At 37.2% G+C, this 20,748-nt stretch overlaps 5 protein-coding genes across 5 annotated transcripts; 4 read left to right on the plus strand and 1 right to left on the minus strand.

Annotated features, from left to right (window-relative positions):
• Positions 1 to 488: 488 nt before the first annotated feature.
• On the minus strand, positions 489 to 3,352 carry LOC116296604 (NADH dehydrogenase [ubiquinone] iron-sulfur protein 6, mitochondrial). Its single transcript, XM_031704645.2, has 5 exons — positions 3,211 to 3,352; positions 3,027 to 3,080; positions 1,842 to 1,923; positions 1,214 to 1,254; positions 489 to 665 (listed from the first exon to the last, which is right to left on the minus strand). Exons 1-5 carry the CDS (start codon positions 3,331 to 3,333, stop codon positions 597 to 599), a joined length of 369 nt encoding a protein of 122 aa, XP_031560505.1. The 5' UTR covers positions 3,334 to 3,352; the 3' UTR covers positions 489 to 596.
• Positions 3,353 to 8,831: 5,479 nt separating this feature from the next.
• LOC116296618 (uncharacterized) lies at positions 8,832 to 12,667 on the plus strand. The gene is made up of 7 exons (XM_031704664.2): positions 8,832 to 9,621; positions 9,802 to 9,832; positions 10,265 to 10,394; positions 10,662 to 10,753; positions 10,995 to 11,056; positions 11,480 to 11,831; positions 12,609 to 12,667. Exons 1-6 carry the CDS (start codon positions 9,371 to 9,373, stop codon positions 11,808 to 11,810), a joined length of 897 nt encoding a protein of 298 aa, XP_031560524.2. The 5' UTR covers positions 8,832 to 9,370; the 3' UTR covers positions 11,811 to 11,831; positions 12,609 to 12,667.
• Positions 12,218 to 14,758, plus strand: LOC148909213 (uncharacterized). Its single transcript, XM_031704662.2, has 4 exons — positions 12,218 to 12,477; positions 12,609 to 12,666; positions 12,761 to 13,176; positions 13,799 to 14,758. The coding sequence occupies exons 1-4, from the start codon at positions 12,449 to 12,451 to the stop codon at positions 14,133 to 14,135; spliced, it is 840 nt and encodes a 279-aa protein (XP_031560522.2). The 5' UTR covers positions 12,218 to 12,448; the 3' UTR covers positions 14,136 to 14,758.
• A 984-nt stretch (positions 14,759 to 15,742) lies between these two features.
• Positions 15,743 to 18,278, plus strand: LOC116296613 (snaclec coagulation factor IX-binding protein subunit A-like). The gene is made up of 3 exons (XM_089034448.1): positions 15,743 to 15,898; positions 16,600 to 16,815; positions 17,887 to 18,278. Exons 1-3 carry the CDS (start codon positions 15,817 to 15,819, stop codon positions 18,120 to 18,122), a joined length of 534 nt encoding a protein of 177 aa, XP_088890574.1. The 5' UTR covers positions 15,743 to 15,816; the 3' UTR covers positions 18,123 to 18,278.
• Positions 18,279 to 18,757: 479 nt separating this feature from the next.
• LOC116296596 (NADH dehydrogenase [ubiquinone] 1 beta subcomplex subunit 9) lies at positions 18,758 to 20,557 on the plus strand. Its single transcript, XM_031704636.2, has 3 exons — positions 18,758 to 19,030; positions 19,765 to 19,820; positions 20,281 to 20,557. Exons 1-3 carry the CDS (start codon positions 18,778 to 18,780, stop codon positions 20,353 to 20,355), a joined length of 384 nt encoding a protein of 127 aa, XP_031560496.1. The 5' UTR covers positions 18,758 to 18,777; the 3' UTR covers positions 20,356 to 20,557.
• Positions 20,558 to 20,748: the final 191 nt, after the last annotated feature.

Consider the following 20,748-nt stretch of genomic DNA (forward strand, 5'->3'; position numbering starts at 1 on the left):
TTCTCGGCTGATATAACACCTGACAATGAATCTTCATAGGGTTACTATGCCACTGTAATTATGTAATTAATGCTTCTTATAATGTAAAGATGCACAATGGGAAGCATTGGTGGTGTAGTGGTGAGAGCATTCACCTCTCACCAATGCAACCCGGGTTTGAGTCCCGATGAGCTCAGTGTTGTGTGTGAGTAGAGCTGCTTGTTGGTTCTCTCCTGTGCTTCAAAGGTTTTGCAGGATCTCCGGCTATCCTCCCTTCGTAAAAATCAACTTCTAAATTCCAATTGGAATTCAGTGGAAGAAGAGCCACTGAGGAATCCACTGTTAATCCCATTATAAGATTACTTAAAACCTCCAAGTTTATAATATATTTTTGCAATTATTAGTAGAGACACACCTTTAGACATTAAAGTGCCTAATTGCAGCAGAGTAGTTTGAAACTATTTTTGCTGCATAGACAGTTTACTGGCAAGAAAAAGAGAAAAATATAGTTGTCATGAAAATTAAAATGACTTTAATAACCTTGAATTACAAACACCTCATTGAATTAACCTGCAAATTCTGACATTGCTCTTTATGTACAACCTGTCTACAATCCTTTAGTGAGAATCCTTTGCCTTTATGAACCTTAATCCACAATATCCACATGGATGAGGGCCATCTTGATCCTAGAACAAAACATAGCCTTTATATATGTAATGATGGCTATTGAGAAGGGAGAGACACAAGGAGATAAAAGCCTCCTTTACTTCAGTGCTAAAATAGAATGGCTGGACATGACTGGCCAAATCAGACTGATCAACATGTAACCAGAAAATTCGACTGTCCAATTTGAGTGGACTGGCCTAAGAGACATTTGACCAGAAAAGTGTCACTTTTGGCACTACATCGTCTGTTGACTGGCCATTATTTCCAAGCTCTGCGCAGTTTCAGGGAGAGATCTAGATTGAATAGCATCCAGATTAAGTTGATCTAAAAATTAGTAAATTATTATCATTATTTTTTAGTTCCAGAAATTATCCCCCCCCCCCCCCCCCCAATAGGAGAATTTTGAATTTCTGAGGGGTAGAGGGGGTCAGAGAAAGAACAAAATTACAGAGTTTGTAAAAAAGAAAACTTTAATCCCCAGGGGTGGTGGGGTCTAAAAAATGTCTCTGTCAGAGGAAGGGTATGGATAATTTCTGGAACTACCCAATATGGTAAGGACAACACCTACCAAGTTGATGTAAACCTTGGGGTGACCCAGAGGACCTCCTCCTGTTAAGGCGGAATAAACATTACTTATTACACATTTAGGACTTCAATATCAGTATGTTAAAAAAACTCATTAATAATTCATGAAGGAAACACAATAGAAGTCATGACCGTGAAGGAGGTTTTATATCTGATATAGATTCGTCTTCATTTGCATAAACTTTAACTTGGATTTTCTCTATCAAACTTGGTTCATTTCGTAAAGAATTCGGTACAATATGAGAACTTACATCATGAGTTTCTCAGCTATGCCTCGTGTTTTATACCCGATTAAACACTCCTGCTCATTTATTAAACATAACATAAAGCTGTGAATAAAACCTATATCAGTGAAGTAATAAAATATCACTTCACGGTCAACTGGACACTGTGAGTATTGTTATCATATCCACCCTAAATATGTATCAACAAATTATAAGTACAGAGCAAATGTTGATTGGTACTGTACTCCCTAACACAATTTTGTTGTTACAAAGAGTAGAGTGCTTACTGTCATTCTACTCTAGCAGTAAACACTCGAGTTTATTTTATTTTATTATTTATTTTATGCCTTCATTACGACACTTTTACAGGTACAATATTATACCAACCTCCATCACAATAAACAGATCTTCCTTTGACTTCAATTGGGGGTTCCTCAGCAACAAGATTGATGCCAAAATTCATATTAACCTATTGCAAAAATATTAAGTTAATCACACAACATAAGCACACCCTGGGTTCCAGAGTTTATTATTCTCACTCGGGCGTTTGTATGTAATCTGACAGGACTTCTCAAGGTAATTTTGTTTTTCACTTCTGCGAATTCGGCACTTGATAACAAAAGCAAATAACAAACAACCTCTGAATCCAAGGGTAACATAAGCAGAACATTTGCAAAATAATATATATATTTATGTATTTATACAGAACTTATATTTTACAATCCTTCATCCCCATGAGGGGTTCTTCCACTAATGCACATGCACAGATAAAGGAAAATGGGAGAACCAAGAGAAAAGCCATTGTGGCAAGGGAGAGGACAACACATCAAACACATCAGTTTAGAGGGCCACAGGTTTATTAGCATAGTTTTTGCCATTTAGTGCCACTCTGGTTAAAAAGGATTTTTTATTATTATTACAATCACAGGATTGAACCATACAATGATGAGAACAGGGCCATAACAGCACATGCAACTTATGCCACCCTTCAAGCCTGGCTCATACCAACTACAGAATCGGAAGCAGCATGTGCAGACTCAGTAGTACAGTATACTGTTCATAAACAGTGCTAGTCTTTAACACATCAAGGTGATAAATGCAGTACTCAGCTACGCATGTTGCTTGCGATGCTAGTGTGGAACAAGTTTCATACTACACAACTTGATATATATTTTTCTCTATCAGTTGGGCTGTGGAGTTGGAGTGATTTGGGATATGGGGGGGAAATAAGGTAGGTTGTGAACACTTTATGAACATTTCATTCAGTTACTACAGTTTTTGTTGTTCTGCGAATGCCAACATTTCAACACCTTGTTGTGAAATTGGTTTCTCACTGCTGCAAGTCAAAAATGTCAAAAGTACTAAATGATTATTTTTGTTTGACAGCTGCGAAAAATCAAATTTTAGAGTGCGGCTTGCAACTACTGAGTTAGTAGAATATCGAAAACAGCAGTAAGGTACAACGTCTCAAGCAGTACTATTAATTAAAAGGGTGTTTATCTGATGCTTTGAAAAAAATATTCAAAATGTACAAAATTAAGTGCATTTAAAGCTAAAAGTTTGCAGACAAACCTCTTTGTTTCTATCCGTGAATCTTTTATTCCTGTAATCTTTACTATCCCAAGCCTAAAGGGAGAGCAACATCAAGATATATGAAATAAAAATACGATTAAAGTCATCTCAAATATAATAACTTATTTTTACAGTGTTTTTCGGGAATTTCAAAATGATTCTTAAGAGAAAATTCATCATTCACCTGTCCAGTATGTGTCACAGTATCTTGGGTTGCATAATTCTTAAAATTCTGCTGCAAAACAACGACAGAACGGAGGCTTGTTCTTGTTACAAGACGACGAAGTCCAATCAAGGCAGCCGCCATCTTGGTTCACTATATCCCACAATGCATTGGGAAATTTTACCACAGGCAGCCCACACTATATTTCATACAAACAAAACCTTTTAACACGAAAACATTTCAAGATTTCAGTAAATATAAAAACGAGTCATATCATCCTTGAACATCCAATGAATCAATCGTTAACTTTTATTTGAGAAGAACTTTTGAAACTAAAAAATTATACGTGGGCTGCCTGTGTCTGTGTTACTTAGCAGTGTCTAGCAGTGTTGGTAACGTTACCTTGCATATAGGGGCGCCTTGCATATAGGGGCGCCTTGCATATAGGGGCACTTTCCATAAAAGGCCATCGGTTGAATGATATATGATATGAATTGTATACTGCTGCAAACTAAAACATAGAATATATCGAATAAGGTTGTGCATGTGAATGTAAAAGATTGAAAAAATCAAACTAAAACATGTACGATTTACAAGAGTCTATCCGTGTTTTGAGACCGGTTTTAGCGAGAGTGTTTAGCGATCACTGCCTGAATTAAAAGCACGTTAAATCTCGCAACAATCACGTATTCATGCAGGGGTTTATAAACATCTATTGACTACTAGTGCTGGTTGTATTACATGATTCATTTACAAGGATCTCTTTTATCAAATATAAGCCGAAAGCGCCATTACAGACATAAACTTCATAAACCAGTCACGTAAATATATCAGAGAAATGTTGAAAACCAAATTCGAAAAATTAACTTTACTGCTATGAAACAAACACCGTAGTGATCTACAGGATTAAGTGGTATCAATGTAAAAGTTTCAAGAGAAATTGATTCATTATTGTAATCTAGGGGCGCCTACTTAGGTTACCTTGCATATAGGGGCGCCTACTTACGTTACCTTGCATATAGGGGCGCCTACTTACGTTACCTTGCATATAGGGGCGCCTACTTACGTTACCTTGCATATCGGGGCGCCTACTTACGTTACCTTGCATATAGATATCAAGCTTTAAACACTAGAGAAAACCTGGTATTTCATCGATATCTATATAATAAACCAGATCTGATTACAGCTGATGTAGCCGTAAACTGATCTTACCAGGAGAAACCCTTTAAAGAGCAAAAAAAGTTATAAAAAGTTCCAAAAGTCGGGTTCCCTGTTGTTACCTTGCATATAGGGGCGCCTTACTTACATTAATTTTTTGTTGTAAGACTACCTTTCTTTTTTTTTCCATTTGTGATCAAAAATACAAAAAGAATTTATTGTTCCGCAAAAGAATAACAAAGACGACTATAATTGACAAATAAATCTAATGATATACATGGCTGCTGGTCCCCTCTCACACACGAGATATTAATCTGAATATATTCAGAAGGGTATCATCAGGTACCACCTGACTCATTGTCGCCAGCGTTTAGTATTCATACAACTTTCTTTTTTTTTTCTTTTTCCCAACATTTTTTCTTTTCTTGTTTTATCTTAAGGATTTCTTTCCATTAGAAATGCTTCTTGGTGATTTTCTGTGCAGGGGTTTACTCCCCTGATTCTTGGTGATTTTCTGTCCAGGGGTTTACTCCCCTGATTGAAATCAATGGTATATACTTACAACCATCCATCTTGATTTCTTCAAAATCTTGTACTAGTGTTCTTGAAACCCAAATCCTTCACTGGACGTACCAAGCAGCCAAATGACAGCATTGATTTTTTTCGTCAAAATAGGGTACCTAGCGTAGAATTCTAATTGGCTACGAGAGAGGACTGATTTCCGGAAAACAGCTTAATTTGCATACGGGTAGACAGAGAAGGAGATAGATCTAAGGTGTTATAATATTGATTCTTTTGTTGTTGTTGTTTTTTTGCTTTTTAGGTTTGACACTCATAGATTGATATACCGCCTCGTGCATCTAGGAAACGTTTACAAAAAACGGAACTTGTCGATGAGTTTCCGAGTTTTTGTTACTGCTATGAACAGGCGTTATTGAAATGCGCAGGTTGTTTTAGTTAATAGCTTTTTTTTTTTCGATTTTTCCCCCGGTTGTCATGCGCATAAATAACTGGAGTTTTGCTTCCTCATCAACTATATGATCAGAATGTAGGGGGAAAATAGCGAGCAGGTAGCAGAATCAGGTCGGACAATATGGAGGCGGATAGTAAAAACAATAGATGTGAAAATTATTGTTTTCAAAAAACAAAACATTTTTTTCCCCTGGGTTGCGTAAAATGCCTTGTTTTTTAAAAAAAACTATGGTCTGCTCTACGAAATGGCAAATCTGTGCAAGATCACACATAAATGGATTTGAATGACGTGTTCATAGATTCATGAATCATACGCTGGCACAGCATGCGCAGCTGAGGCTGTGACTTTAGGCTCTCCTTAGTTAGAAGTAATATTAATGAGCGGTTAAATAATATTTCTAAGAATCCGCATTTTTTTGCAATTCACATATTTTGTTTTTATTTTATTCCGGTTCGGTATCCTAAAAAAACTTCCGTTCTGATTTGCTGTTTGAGCGGGCGGTATTTTTTTCAATATCTGCCCGCGCTCGTGGTCCGGTATTCTTTGCAGCTAAACAACAAAACAAAACGATAACAAAAACAAGTAAAAAAACACGGGGGAAAAATTATTTGGCATTGCGTTTTCAATTATTGGAATCAATAATTATGTAGTTAGTGACCGCAAAAAAAAGTACCTTTTTATCTGCTTTTCGAATTTCCTTTAAAGGACTAAACTTGAGAAAAGATAGGAAATTTCATCACATCCATTCAAAAAAAAAAAACACTAAATAAAAAGGTACCTTTTCTAATCATTTGAATTTATTCTTACAATCTATGAAAAGTGTAGGATTATTGACGTTGTAAGAAAGAAAAAAATTTGTAAAAGCTGAATTTATTGTGATTTTTAAATTCTAAATTCAGAATTTTACAAGAAACTTGAGTAGAATAGCCACAATCTATCACTGATTTTGTTGTCAGTGCAATTTTAGATGGAGCCTATTAACTAAGTAAAAATCTTTTAATAGTGACGTTAGTAACGCAATGCTGTTTTCTCCTGTTACAAAACCGCATCTGTCTAGTTTTACTAATCGAGTGTCATTCCACTTCACTGGTTAAAAGATATACGAAAGCGGTACATTTTTATTAAAATAAACCATTTAAAAGGTGTACACGTTTGAATAAATTCGTACTGAAAAAAGTACTGAAAGAAAGATACACAAAAAATGTTCTAAAGTGCCCCCTCCCAAATAACGGTACAAGCTCCAGATACCAGCACATTGGGCAACCCATACACGTTCCAGAAGTGTATGGTTTGTTTAAGAATTAAACAGGGGCGTGCGGTATTAGCGTGAAATCACGTTCCTTTTTTAATTTCAATTTGAATTTATTTCGAATCTTTTTGAAATTTGCTTTGAACGCGGAATATTACTTCTCATGAACCATTTTTTAATTATCGTGAGCTGTACGGAGAATGAGCTCGGCTGATAATATACATGAAGCTGTCATGAAGTGGCTTATCGTGAATAAAAATCATAATTTCTGATGAACAATATTTAAAATGACACTATGAGCTCCAATATTTTGTTTATTTTTATTTTTTCGTCTTTGGTTAAAAAATATAAGTCAATAACAGTCACATTGGGATAAAAGAATATGCACATATCATTTTTGTAACCATCAAGATCGCTGCCTTTTCAGCGTATGGTAGACTAGTGTTGCCACTTGACTTGGTAAAAGGTATTCTGGAGTAGGCTTCACATGAGGGCAATTTCCATTTCATCTACTACATATCAAGCTGAAAAACAACGGATTTATGTCGTTATCAATGTATTGAACAGTGTTAACATATTAACTATCTTGTCAAACCAGGTTGTTTAATATTATACGTTTATTATCATACTATTATACAATTACTGATCATGATATCAACCCCGTGTTATAAAACGGTCGAGTACTTGAACATTTACGATAAAGATGTATAATAAAAATAGATTACATTATATATACTATATTTTATAATATGGATTATTATCATCGATTGTAAAGCGCCTAGAACAATTATTGATATAGACGCTATACAAATAAAGCTTATTACTATGATATTATTATTATAGATTATCATGATTAGATATTACAGCCGGATTATGTTACGAGTGAAAGCGAAAATACAGCTAGCTTCACAAGTAAAATTGTCTGGCTGTAAGCAGTGTTGATAAATTATTCATTGTACGCGACGAAATAAATGAGAAAGAGTGCATGAATAACAACGATTTTTATTGCACACAAGCAGACTTGAAAGTTAGGACCTCAAGGAGATCAACAAAAACAAACTTACTCAAAAGAAGAAAAAAAATAAGACGTTAAGAACATTCGTGTATTATCACTCTGTAATTCCTCTATGAAAATGTTCGTAAAACACGGGAAATGAGTGTGTGGTATGGTATATGCAAGGTAACGTAAGTAGGCGCCCCTATATGCAAGGTAACGTTAGCAGGCGCCCCTATATGCAAGGTAACGTTAGCAGGCGCCCCTATATGCAAGGTAACGTAAGTAGGCGCCCCTATATGCAAGGTAACGTAAGTAGGCGCCCCTATATGCAAGGTAACGTAAGTAGGCGCCCCTATATGCAAGGTAACGTAAGTAGGCGCCCCTATATGCAAGGTAACGTTAGCAGGCGCCCCTATATGCAAGGTAACGTTAGCAGGCGCCCCTATATGCAAGGTAACGTAAGTAGGCGCCCCTATATGCAAGGTACCGTAAGTAGGCGCCCCTATATGCAAGGTAACGTAAGTAGGCGCCCCTATATGCAAGGTAACGTAAGTAGGCGCCCCTATATGCAAGGTAACGTAAGTAGGCGCCCCTATATGCAAGGTAACGTAAGTAGGCGCCCCTATATGCAAGGTAACGTAAGTAGGCGCCCCTATATGCAAGGTACCGTAAGTAGGCGCCCCTATATGCAAGGTAACGTAAGTAGGCGCCCCTATATGCAAGGTAACGTAAGTAGGCGCCCCTATATGCAAGGTAACGTAAGTAGGCGCCCCGATATGCAAGGTAACGTAAGTAGGCGCCCCTATATGCAAGGTAACGTAAGTAGGCGCCCCTATATGCAAGGTAACGTAAGTAGGCGCCCCTATATGCAAGGTAACGTAAGTAGGCGCCCCGATATGCAAGGTAACGTAAGTAGGCGCCCCTATATGCAAGGTAACGTAAGTAGGCGCCCCTATATGCAAGGTAACGTAAGTAGGCGCCCCGATATGCAAGGTAACGTAAGTAGGCGCCCCTATATGCAAGGTAACGTAAGTAGGCGCCCCTATATGCAAGGTAACGTAAGTAGGCGCCCCTATATGCAAGGTAACGTAAGTAGGCGCCCCGATATGCAAGGTAACGTAAGTAGGCGCCCCTATATGCAAGGTAACGTAAGTAGGCGCCCCTATATGCAAGGTAACGTAAGTAGGCGCCCCGATATGCAAGGTAACGTAAGTAGGCGCCCCTATATGCAAGGTAACGTAAGTAGGCGCCCCTATATGCAAGGTAACGTAAGTAGGCGCCCCTATATGCAAGGTAACCTAAGTAGGCGCCCCTAGATTACAATAATGAATCAATTTCTCTTGAAACTTTTACATTGATACCACTTAATCCTGTAGATCACTACGGTGTTTGTTTCATAGCAGTAAAGTTAATTTTTCGAATTTGGTTTTCAACATTTCTCTGATATATTTACGTGACTGGTTTATGAAGTTTATGTCTGTAATGGCGCTTTCGGCTTATATTTGATAAAAGAGATCCTTGTAAATGAATCATGTAATACAACCAGCACTAGTAGTCAATAGATGTTTATAAACCCCTGCATGAATACGTGATTGTTGCGAGATTTAACGTGCTTTTAATTCAGGCAGTGATCGCTAAACACTCTCGCTAAAACCGGTCTCAAAACACGGATAGACTCTTGTAAATCGTACATGTTTTAGTTTGATTTTTTCAATCTTTTACATTCACATGCACAACCTTATTCGATATATTCTATGTTTTAGTTTGCAGCAGTATACAATTCATATCATATATCATTCAACCGATGGCCTTTTATGGAAAGTGCCCCTATATGCAAGGCGCCCCTATATGCAAGGCGCCCCTATATGCAAGGCGCCCCTATATGCAAGGCGCCCCTATATGCAAGGTAACGTTACCAACCCCCCTCGTGTACAGCGGTTTATCGAAAAGAAAAACAAAAATGGCGGACAAGAAGGCAAGAAGAGACAAGAAGAGTAAGAAGAGAAAAACTAGTGAAGACGATGATATTGAACTGATAAAACACAAAGAGATATTGTAAGTGTCAGCATTACCTATTTCTTTTTAGATTAGAGAGATTTTTTATGACTTTAAAAGGTCTGTGTATTTATAAAAGCAAAACTCAAAACATGAGTGTTGGCAAAGAAATTGGTTTCCTTTTTTTGAGACAAAGTAAGACTAACTGATGCCATCCTTATGGTATTTTTTTGCCACTAGTTATGAACAGGCACCACCAGGATTAATCAAGGTAGGCAATGTCTTATTATGAGAGTAATCGAAGTTAATAAGACCACTTATATATATTGCTGGTTTGCAATCATCTCCAAGAGAATGAAATAACAAAAGACATGGTGGGCACGTTGGATGATATAACAAAAGAGACTAATGGCGAATCTTTTGTTGAATTCATCCAACATGGCGGCTGTGAAAACCATCAATTACTAAACTTGTGATATGCAAGAATTCAGTCAGCAATTTTGTTTGTAATTACAGAGGAATGAAGTGTTGTTTCAATGGTTTTTTATTTTCCTCACAAAATGATGAAATATTAGATTAAAAAAGAGTTGGGTAAATAAAAAGTAGAAAGAAAAAAGTGAAGAAAAAAAAGCTTTTTCCTGCATTTTCATCATCATCTCACTTAAATAAACTCTTATCATAATCTTGGTTTTATATTTTCCAGGAAGAATTTGAAAGACCAGAGGATTGTATTCCTGATCTTCCAGAAAATGAAGAAGCAAGAAAGTTTCTTGCTGAAGCTCCTTCAAAAGGATTATGGATGCCTTTGGGAAAAGAAGTCAAAGTCATGAAGTGTAATAAAAAGAAAATATTCTAAGAATGTTTTTCCCAATTGAAGAGGACTTTAATTATGACCAGGAGATACAGACTAATTCAATATGCTCCCAGCTTCCCCCCACCCCCTCCCCCCCAAAAATCTAGCACAACAAAGTTAATGGCAAATCTCAGTTCCCATTTTACCCCTTCAAGATCATTTTTGCATTTTCCCTTTACTTTGAAAAACTTTCCAAAAAAATTTTCGGGATGCTAAAAATTAACAAAACTAGAAATTACTCTTTCAGGTTGGAGGTGCAAGAGATATGGGCACAGGACAGGAGACAGAGAATGTCCACTCTTCATTAGTGGGAATCTTTCCTCAGAGAAATTTAGAATAGTAAGTTATGATATTGATAATAGAGGCTTAACATCATCACGTGATGGGAGCCATGACAGAAGGCACAACAATAGAGTCTTTTTCTCTGAATTCTTTCTCATCTAAAGATTCAATTTTTCCTACCTCTGGTGGCTAAAATGATGGTACAAAGCCTCTACTTTAGTTATTTTGTTGAATAAAGTTAGACACTGTATGGATGTTTACAAACAAACTGACAAAAATTCAATTCTTTTGATCCAAGGCTCATGAAGACCCTATGTATGAAATAATTGAATCAAATAAGAAAGCAGAAAAGGAAAGCAGGTATTTTTTTGTTCAAATGACTTTTTTGAGTTACCATTTATGAGAATTTTATTATATTTCATTTATCGAATGATGGCATCATTTGACTTCTACTACTGGCAGAATCAGGGGTGGGTCTGGCCACCTCCTTTTGCTCAAATTTCTCAGTTTTATCCTTAGTAAGCCACCTCCTTTTCCTCTCATTATTGGAAAAACCTTTGTAATCATTGCTCCCCTTTTAAGATTCCTGGAACTGCCACTGAGAATCCCTTGCACACTTTCTTTTGTACAGTTAATTAGCAATAATTGTCTAACTATTCTCACGAGGGAATACAAATTTGAATAAGAAAGAAAACTTGCCAAGCATTATGGTAGGGGTAGTGGGAATCAAATAATGCCATCATGCAAATGACCTATTCATTTATTGAAATTTTCATCTTGCAGAATAGCACAGCTCAAATCTCTCTTGGATGAATCTACTACTGAAAGTGACTCAGAAGATTCTGACCAAAAGAGAAAGAAGAGAAAACATAAAAAACACAAATCAAAGGAAGAAAAAAGACACAAAAAACGAAGGCATAAGCATCACAAAAGATTGAGTCCTAGTGATAGTGACAGTGAAAAAGATCATGAAAAACATAAACGCCACAGAAAATCAAGTCCTAATGGCAGTGACTGTGATAGTGAAAAAGATCACAAAAAACATAAACATCACAAAAGATCAAGTCCTAGTGACAGTGATGGTAAAGAAGATTACAAAAAACGTAAACACTAAAGAATCAAGCAGATGTAAAATGTAAATGTAAAATATGAAATGTACATTCAGAATACTTACAAAATGGTTGAGTCATTTTATTGGCTACAAAAAATATCCATACACCTACTACATCACAGAGGGGAGTGGAGTTTCCGAGGGGTGGGGAGGGTCCGGGCAGGGTTTACTGTGTAGAGTCCAGAAAATATCAATACCTCGTCTCATCAAGAAAGATTGGAATTTCTAAGGGGTAAAGAGGGCCTGAGGAGGTTATATTATTTAGTTATGAAACAAAGAAATAGTTAGAACTGACCTTATGATTTGGGTCAAAGCAATAAGTTGGATTTGGGCTTCCTGTGGTTTTTAGCAACAGTGCCTCTTTTTTTTGGTCTTGTTCAAAATCGTAACAAAAATGAGATGAGAATAAACGTAAAGTATTATTTATCCGTTCTGTTTGTTAAAAGTCGTGATGCGACGACTTTAAAAATATTCAGTTTTCGGTCGTCCTTCCAATTTTAGAGTCACGTGACAGTTGCTAAGGGAAACTTGAGAAGCTTTCGGTGGTGAAATTCGAAGTTCAAACATCACAATATTTCTGCCGGAATTTGTTATTGAATTTGACGTTATTTTGTCCCAAAGACAAGCTTTATGAACTTAAAATGCCAGTAAAGAAGAAAGGAGGGAAAAAGTGAGTCCAAAGAGTTTACTAATTAAAGCTGATTGGAGAAAATATTAGTAAAGTTCTCATAATTATCACGATGGAATAAACAGCTGGTTTGTTTGTCAAATTCTTTCTCTTTGATTTTTCGAATTTTTTAGATCTGGAGGGAAGAAGAAAAGTGCCAAGCCGAAGAGAAGTAAAGAAGATATTGCTAAGGTTTGCGATCTTATCGTAATTGTAAATCAGTAACCATAGAATTAAGATTTAAACATCAGAAAATGACCAACACTAACAACAACTAATTTTTCAGGACAAACTTGAAAAGGCTGCAGCAGCTTTTGAAGCCACCGAAGACCTCCATGCTGCCTTCGTAGCTCGTATGAACAAATGGATGTTAGACAATTACTCAAGAGCTATTGATTTATTCCGTCGATTTGATGTTGACGGCGATGGGGAATTATCTTACGAAGAATTTTACGCAGGAATGAGAGACTTGGATGCTCCAGCGAACAACTTAGAGCTTTATGTTCTGGCCAAGAAATTAGACAGAGATCAAAATGAAAGGCTGGATTATTTGGAATTCTCTAAAGGTTTACGGTATTATAAGAAAGAGGAGTGCGTTCCCGATGATGGATTGCCTCCCTTGACTTTTGAACGTGAAAAGCTTGAAGACTGTCCTTGTTGTAAGATTGGGTTATGGAAACCTCCAACAGAGAAGTACCCTAGGTAAATCTATGATATCGATACTAAGTCAATTAGAATCGTGTTCTTATGGGGGAAATAAGGAAGCTTTTGGATTCTTAATCTGGGATGAAAGTGGAAGGATGAATGACTGCATGTCATCCCATTTTCTCTCCCAAATTTACAACCATTATGTCTCTGCCAAATTCAAAACAAAATTTATACATGGTATTAATTAGGACAAGATAAAAGATTCAAATCATGTAAAATTGGTTTAGCAGTAATACACTTGGCTCTCACTTCTGGTTCAATTTGTGTCCCTCCTTCCTTCCTTCCTTTCTTCCCTCCACAAGACCTTAGCCTAAAATGCAAAATTTCAAACATATTTAATATATGTGCCATATTAGTTTTCATGGCCCTTATGTAAATTCATTCATTGATACTTACTTATTCATTTTTCTCCAAATTGAGGGTAATTAGCAGACCTAATTAGCACTGCAAACTGCTAACTGCTAGTCTTTATCAGGCAATGGCAGTTTACAGTCAAAATGCTTTTACAAATGACTCTCGATCATGGGACAAATAAATAAGAATCATTAATTACAATTCCCACAATGGATAATATTTTTTCATTTCTAATTATGCTCTGTTTTTTTTTAAAAAAAAGGTTTATCAGCCTAGAGTTTAAACTCATGACTTTTGCCAACTTACCTCAACTCAAGAACTATCCAGGACACTTCCAGCTTTATGTCCATGCTCACATAACAGTATACTCCGTGGTTCAGCTGATTTGTGAGCGGTTTGGTGGGACACCAAGAAGTGTATCTATTTACTGTATTACGAAAAATGGAGAGAAAATAAAGCTTGATCCTCAAGAGAGGCTTCAAGATTGTGGATTTTCAGGCGGTCCAAGACATGAACCTCAGCTGGTGGAGTTGTTATATGACTATGAAACAGAGTTTAGAGACTGTCCAATACTTATGTGTGACCATTATTTTTCATAGATAATATAATATATATATATTAATATGATACTCAGATGGCATACCAATGAGTCGTTTGTAATTTCTTTATGCATCAAGACTACAGGTGTTTTTTTATACTTTTTATGCAAGAAAACATGTGTGATAGGTGAGATATGCCATTAATCTTGGGAATGGATAATTCACCAAATTGTGGGAACAAAGAGTGAAGTACTGTTTTCATTAGGGGTGGCAGTGACAGGGGTTATGTGTGACATGTGATTCAAGCTAAAATAAGTGTGTGATACTTGAAAAATGTAGAGCATGATTCATGAATTCCAGAATTACCGTTTAGAAATTTAGAATTTTAGAAATATTGATGCATCCAACATTCCTTTTGCCATCCTGACAAATGCGATCAGTGGCCATATGTGAGTTGAGTGTTGTGTTGTATAATGTAACGATAGTGAGGTTCCGATAGTGAATGTAGTGGTAGTGCGCGCGCATGTGGGGCAAACCTCATGGAAGAACCCCATATGATCGTCGTAGAATATAAGTTTTTCTTTTCTTTAATGGACCATCCTTGTGGTTGTTCTTATTGCTTACTTTGTCATATAAATTTTTTATCAATACGAACAATAGTAATACATTCCATTTGTTCTTTCTCTGACCACCCAACTCTTCAGAAATGCCAAATTCCTCTGTGGGGTGGGTATGGATAATTTCTGGAACTACACAATGGCTTCCCTTCATATTTAGGGACTGGTCATTATTTATCGAGAGGGGGGGCTGGTGCATTATGAAATATGCTATGCTTGATTTTTGCTGACCCCCCCTTCTTTTTAAGCATGATTTTTGCTTAAACCTCTGCATTAAAAATACTGACCCAACCCCTATTTGCACCCGCCCCCCCCCCCCCCTCTCGATAAATAATGACCAGTCCCTTATGATTGGTCGTATTTTCCATGTCATGGAAAAAATATATTCTTCTATTGAAGTAGAGCCTTTAATTTCTTCCTTACCCCTTATTCTCAAGACAATGAAACGCCTCAATTTTTTTTCTTCGGGCCTCTGTTTTCCTCTACTAATTTTCCTATGATATCTATACTTTGTCATTAAGCCATGTCCCCTGCTGGCGCCGTACCTCTAAGTTCCGCGTGTACTTCATTTCATTACGTTACCTTGGTAACAGATGGGATCATACCATTGACGAATTCAGAACGATTTGGGTTGGCTGTTAGTTACCTAGAAAGAGATCAAATGGCGTCCCTTTCGGGTTTTGACTTTTAAAATCTTTGTCATTATAATTTCTGAAACCCAATTGAAACTCAGATAACGTCTTAAGCTGTTTTGGTCACGCAATATATTCTTACTGATTGACAATGGTTGCACTGATTGTCGTTGGTCAATACTGAGTCATGTTCCTCTGATATCCGCCATCGACATCGATCATCCTTGCGATGATGTGCATCATGTGGTATAGGATCCCAGCAGCAAAGCCAATAGTTGACAACCCACCTCCCCCCCCCATCCCACCCATTTTTTTCTTTTCTTTTGAAAACAAAAACAGACGCAGCTAATAAAATTCTATTCCTGATAATTCTTGTTGATTCAAGAAGTTTTATTTATAGAATTTATAGGGGGTGTTTTGTTCGTTTAACTCATATTAACAGTATATCCAAGGCAAGCAAGTGACCATTATCAAACGTGGTCGACAGTCATCATGTCCAAACTACCTTTATTCTTGGCTTTTTTGTTAGTCAGTTTTACGACTTTCCTTCCCTCAGCCAACGCAGCTAGATATCGTAAGTCGAAGCCTGATTGTTTGCCAGTAGGGTTTTTCTCTAGGTCCTACGTCGTCTTCCTCCCTTCAGCTCAGAATTTTTCAAGATTCGATAAAATGTGCAGGTTTTCTTAAAAAATGGTTTTGACTTCACAGCTTTTTTGAAAAATGTTGCTTTAAAAGTGATGATTACTGACGGACTTGTACCGAATTTGCGTTTCCAATAGAATTTTTGAAGTAAACCCATTGTGCATGTTGTTCATGACGGAGTGGTTTGACCGTGTTTGATCTGCTGCTCTCTCTCTCTTCCTAGGGTTTTTTATTCGGCGTGTGTTTCCTCCCTCGTATCACTATGCATGGACTAAAAAGAGTTAGAGTTGATACAGCTGATATTCATGATGTCGCATGCATATTTCACTTTTAAGTTTTTTAAATATAACGAATATTTTATCTTTGCCCTGCTTTGCATGATCTGGTTACAGCGCTATAAATTTCATGTTTCAACCACATATCCCGAAATGGGGGTTCTTTCGTGAGGTTCGCTCCACATACGCTACCACTATATTCAATATAATATTTACAAAACATGCATGCAGTATTCTAAAGACGACCTTTTCGAAATAGCAGTATTGATTTGCATGACGGAGAATACTTAATAGGACAAACTGATTCCTCTGATCCGGATTAATAATATTAGCATGATGGAAATCGTTTTCATTCCAGTGTCCTGTCCAAATGGATGGCTAACATACGAAGGCTCAAGGTCCTGTTATCGTCTTGGAGGAACATCAAAGAAGTTGATTGAGGCACGAAAAGCATGTTTTGCAATGGGAGGGGATCTTGTGAAAATCAACTCTGCACAAGAGAACAACTATGTGGCGCTTCTTGCACGTACAATTCCGAAAAACAAAAGCTACCTTTGGATAGGACTCGTTGCAGGTATAGTCTTACTAGTATAATGATAAATGCCAGAAAAAGATGTTCACTTTATCATTGGGGAATGGTTTTGTTACCAACTGAAATTAAAGTTAGTAAATGTGCATAATTCCAGAAGGCAAGTATTTGTGGTAATATATGTTGGCGCTCACATGTACGCGTGTTTTCCTTGGCGGAAGCAGGTCTTGTACAACATGATCATCTTTGATTGTTTTCTTAAATAGTTACGAGAGTCTTTCTGATATTGTTGAGCTCCTTCTGCTCAAGGCGGCGGAAGCGGGGGGGCCGGGGGGCACGTGCTCCCACCAAATATATTGGTACACAGTCATTGTTTTACGGCGCATGCGTCTGCAATCAAACAAAACATTGTCATTGTCACATAGCGTCAATCTCGTACCCAGAGCCTTCGTTTCTTCTGGCCTGCGGCGAAGAACTAGGGCTCTGACATAATCCATATTTTGGCGCATGCGCAATTTTCGGAAAGTGAGATATAAACGGTCAAAATAAGCGAAGTAAAAATTAAATCGAACTCAAAATCAAATTAAAAATTATAGCACGAATTAAAAATTGGGGGGGGGGGGGGGGGGAAATATTTTTAATTTTTGGCAAGTATTTGAACGCATGCGCTGTTATACCGGAAGTCCAAGAAATCCTTGTCTCAAAAAATGGATTATGCCAGAGCCCTCGTTCTTCGCCGCAGGCCAGAAGAAACGCAGGCTCTGGGTACGAGATTGACATAATCTTCAGTGCCCCCCAAAGATTTTTGCAGTGCCCCCCCAAAGATTTTTAGCTTCCGCCGCCCCTGCTGCTATAACCAAATCTGCAGGCTCTTTTGGTGAAGCTGCCGGATCCTGTCCACTGAAGTACTTTCCGCGTTGATATGCAACGCCCCAGACCTTAATTCCGTACAGAAAAACTGACATGATCAGTGAGTCAAACAGTCTACTCATTTAGCTTCCCTACCCCACCCTCCAACTCCACTAAAAAGTACGTCACTGATTAACACGTGATCACTGTCTACTATGAGACTATAAATTCCTGTTTGGTACTTTCTCTCGTTTCTTACATTTTTAGACAATAACCACAAGTTCATGTGGATAGATGGCACCACTGTATCTGGGCAGTATTCTAACTGGCGATCTGGTGAACCCAACAACGGCGGAGGAGCGGAAAAGTGCGTTATTTTGATTTTGCATGATATGACATGGAATGATAACATATGCGTACAAAAACGTCCGTTGCCATATATTTGTGAAAAGATAAAGCCTTGGGTAAACTTAAACTTGAAGTTTAAGGTTTTTAGAAAGTAAAAGAGGTTAAAATAAGGGATGCCGTCTATTAAGTATGAAACAACCGATAGAAAGATTCACTTAAAAGATTTTTAGTCAAAGTTATGTTGAGAAAGAGTTGACAAAAAATAATGTTATCAAGCCATTAAAACTCATTAAAGATAAATTAACGGATCATTTGATGTTGTCTTTTCTTTGTTTTTTCTTTATTTATTTCGCTTCTTCAAATGATATCCTGCATAAAAATGCACTAGGCCAGTGAAATTGATAAATTTTGAAAAAAAATGTTCGGTCGTTCAGTTGATTAGCATGCGAAGTGCAGTGAACAAAGGGGGAGGCAAGTGAAGGGAAAAGACAAAACAAACCCGAGAAGAAAACAAATACTAGTAAACGGAGCCGAGATGATGTTGGAGATGTAGAGGTTTATTTTCCACGGGTTTTCCGGTTTTCCTCCCCCCGCAAAACCTAACACGTTATATTCCAATTCGATTTCAGTTACTTGTAGTCATGCCCTGACTTCAGTGATCAGCCCAGATGCTGTTTAGGGTATCGATAAAGTGCAAAGGTTTTGAAGGATATTTCACAGACACTGTCTTTTGTTCATTACAATTTTTTTCGGGCTTCCTGTGTAGAGGCTATGCTCGCAAAGCAGGCTGGACCGGACGAGGAATCCAAGATGGCGGGTGTTTCTACTTCTCATCTTATGAGAGGAATAACACATCAACAGAGAGTAACACGGCTATACAGGAACAGTCTAAAGCATCTACTATCATGGTGCATAGGTCGTGAAGGCTGGAGAAAGGAAGCTTTGGAGCTGAGGGCTCGCTTTGATGCGTACAAAGACGAGACAGATCGTCGAGTAATAAATGCTGTTGTGGACGAAGCCGAGGCAGAATTTGAAAGGAGAAAGCACCCTTATCCTTATATAAGTAAGCTTTCTACTAATTCCTAATGAACTATCAATGATTATTTAACTTTCTGCTAAACTTTAAGCACATTAATCTTAAACCTTTTCATTCTAAATTTTTTTTAAATGTGCGATTTTTTCAACTTACATGTAGCTAACCAGGTGGAAAAATCAAATAAACTATTTCCCAAAGTCAAAAATTTAGAATTATATTTTGATGACAGATTAGAAAAACCGCCATACTCTCTGCGGTGCATCTAACATAATCGAGTAGAAGGCGCTGCTTTTGCTATGATATTTTCAAATGGCTAGGCTTATCTTTGACTTCCAAGGTTGACCAATAGACCTCTTTACTTTGAGCGTAGTGTTTTCCCATTTCAGACCATGTGTCATTCCCTTGAGTATCATTTCTTTGCTTATAATGGTCGTACACGAGAAGATACATGAATATGGATACGACTTAAACAAAGAATCTTTAAATTCTCAAGAGAACGACATGGTCTGAAATGGGAAAACATGACACCCAAAGTAAAGACGACGCTAAGTACTATATGGAGTACTTCAGTCGTGTAGGGGTTAGGATAGCATTGATGGTTTTCATCCATTCCTAAGAGAATTGAATAACAAAAGACACGGCGGCCATGTTGGAGGATATACCAAAAGGTTTCATTGACAATATTCTTTTGTGAAGTTCCTCCAACATGGCCGCTGTGAAAACCATCAATATAACTGTTGTGTTATATTATTGTTTTTTAGACCCTACTGCCCCTGATGGTTCCAAATGGGAAAGAAACACTCCACCAGCCCCTCATGTAAGCAAATTACCTAGTACAGTGTATTCCTAAAGCATCTTTCATGTTTTGGCAGCCCAGATAACTCCATATATAACATGCATTATTGACCAGTTACATTTTGACTGGCAAACTCTGGTGCCTACTTTTTATGCCTGAGCTGGCTGCTTTTTCCATTGCACATTCCAATTGTAACTGTTAATGAAGGTTTGGTGTTGCAGTGCACACGAGTCATGAGGACAATAGCCACGAACAAATATGAGTTTATAGCTAAACAATACCCTGCAATACAAAGAATGGCAAACCAGAATACAATACATCTTGCAACACCAAGAAAGACCTATTTTTAAGTCCTGGTGATGGATAGTTTGGCACTTTTACACGGGTTCTTTGACCCTTGCTGCAATTTTTTTCAGTTTTTCTTTTCTATAAACTGTGATTTGTTAACAATTTAATTTGTTAGTAATTTGTTTTTCAAAAGGTTTTACAGATGCTGCCACAAGAAGAACAATGGTATAAGGAAATGATGGATTATGCAAACTACAAAACAGATTAGAGAAAACATTAAAACAAATGAATGTAAAAATTATTAGTCTTTCAATCTATTTGTACAGATCATAATCAAAGCCTGAGTGTTTATATCTAACTTGTTGAAACTGTTTACAATCCCTTTATTTTGACATCGATAAGTGTTTTTTTTTTTGTGTGTGTCTGGTGTAAAACAAGTTATCAGTAATAAAACATATTTCACAATGTTATTGTTTCTTTTTGCTTCAATTAAAAATTTTTAGAGAAAAATTGTACCCATATCACACATAAACATTATAGCCTTGGATGTCTTGGTTTTTGGAATCCATTAATTAAATAAAGTACTAACTAAGACTGTTGAAAATTTGATCGATGGAAGCAAAAATATAGACGTTTTGAATTACCAGTAAAGCTAGTTGTC

The sequence above is a fragment of the Actinia tenebrosa genome, unplaced genomic scaffold, assembly GCF_029948245.1.
Source record: "Actinia tenebrosa isolate PJP-AT-01 unplaced genomic scaffold, QUT_ActTen_1.0 PGA_scaffold2__45_contigs__length_23673736, whole genome shotgun sequence".
Taxonomy (NCBI): domain Eukaryota; kingdom Metazoa; phylum Cnidaria; class Anthozoa; order Actiniaria; family Actiniidae; genus Actinia; species Actinia tenebrosa.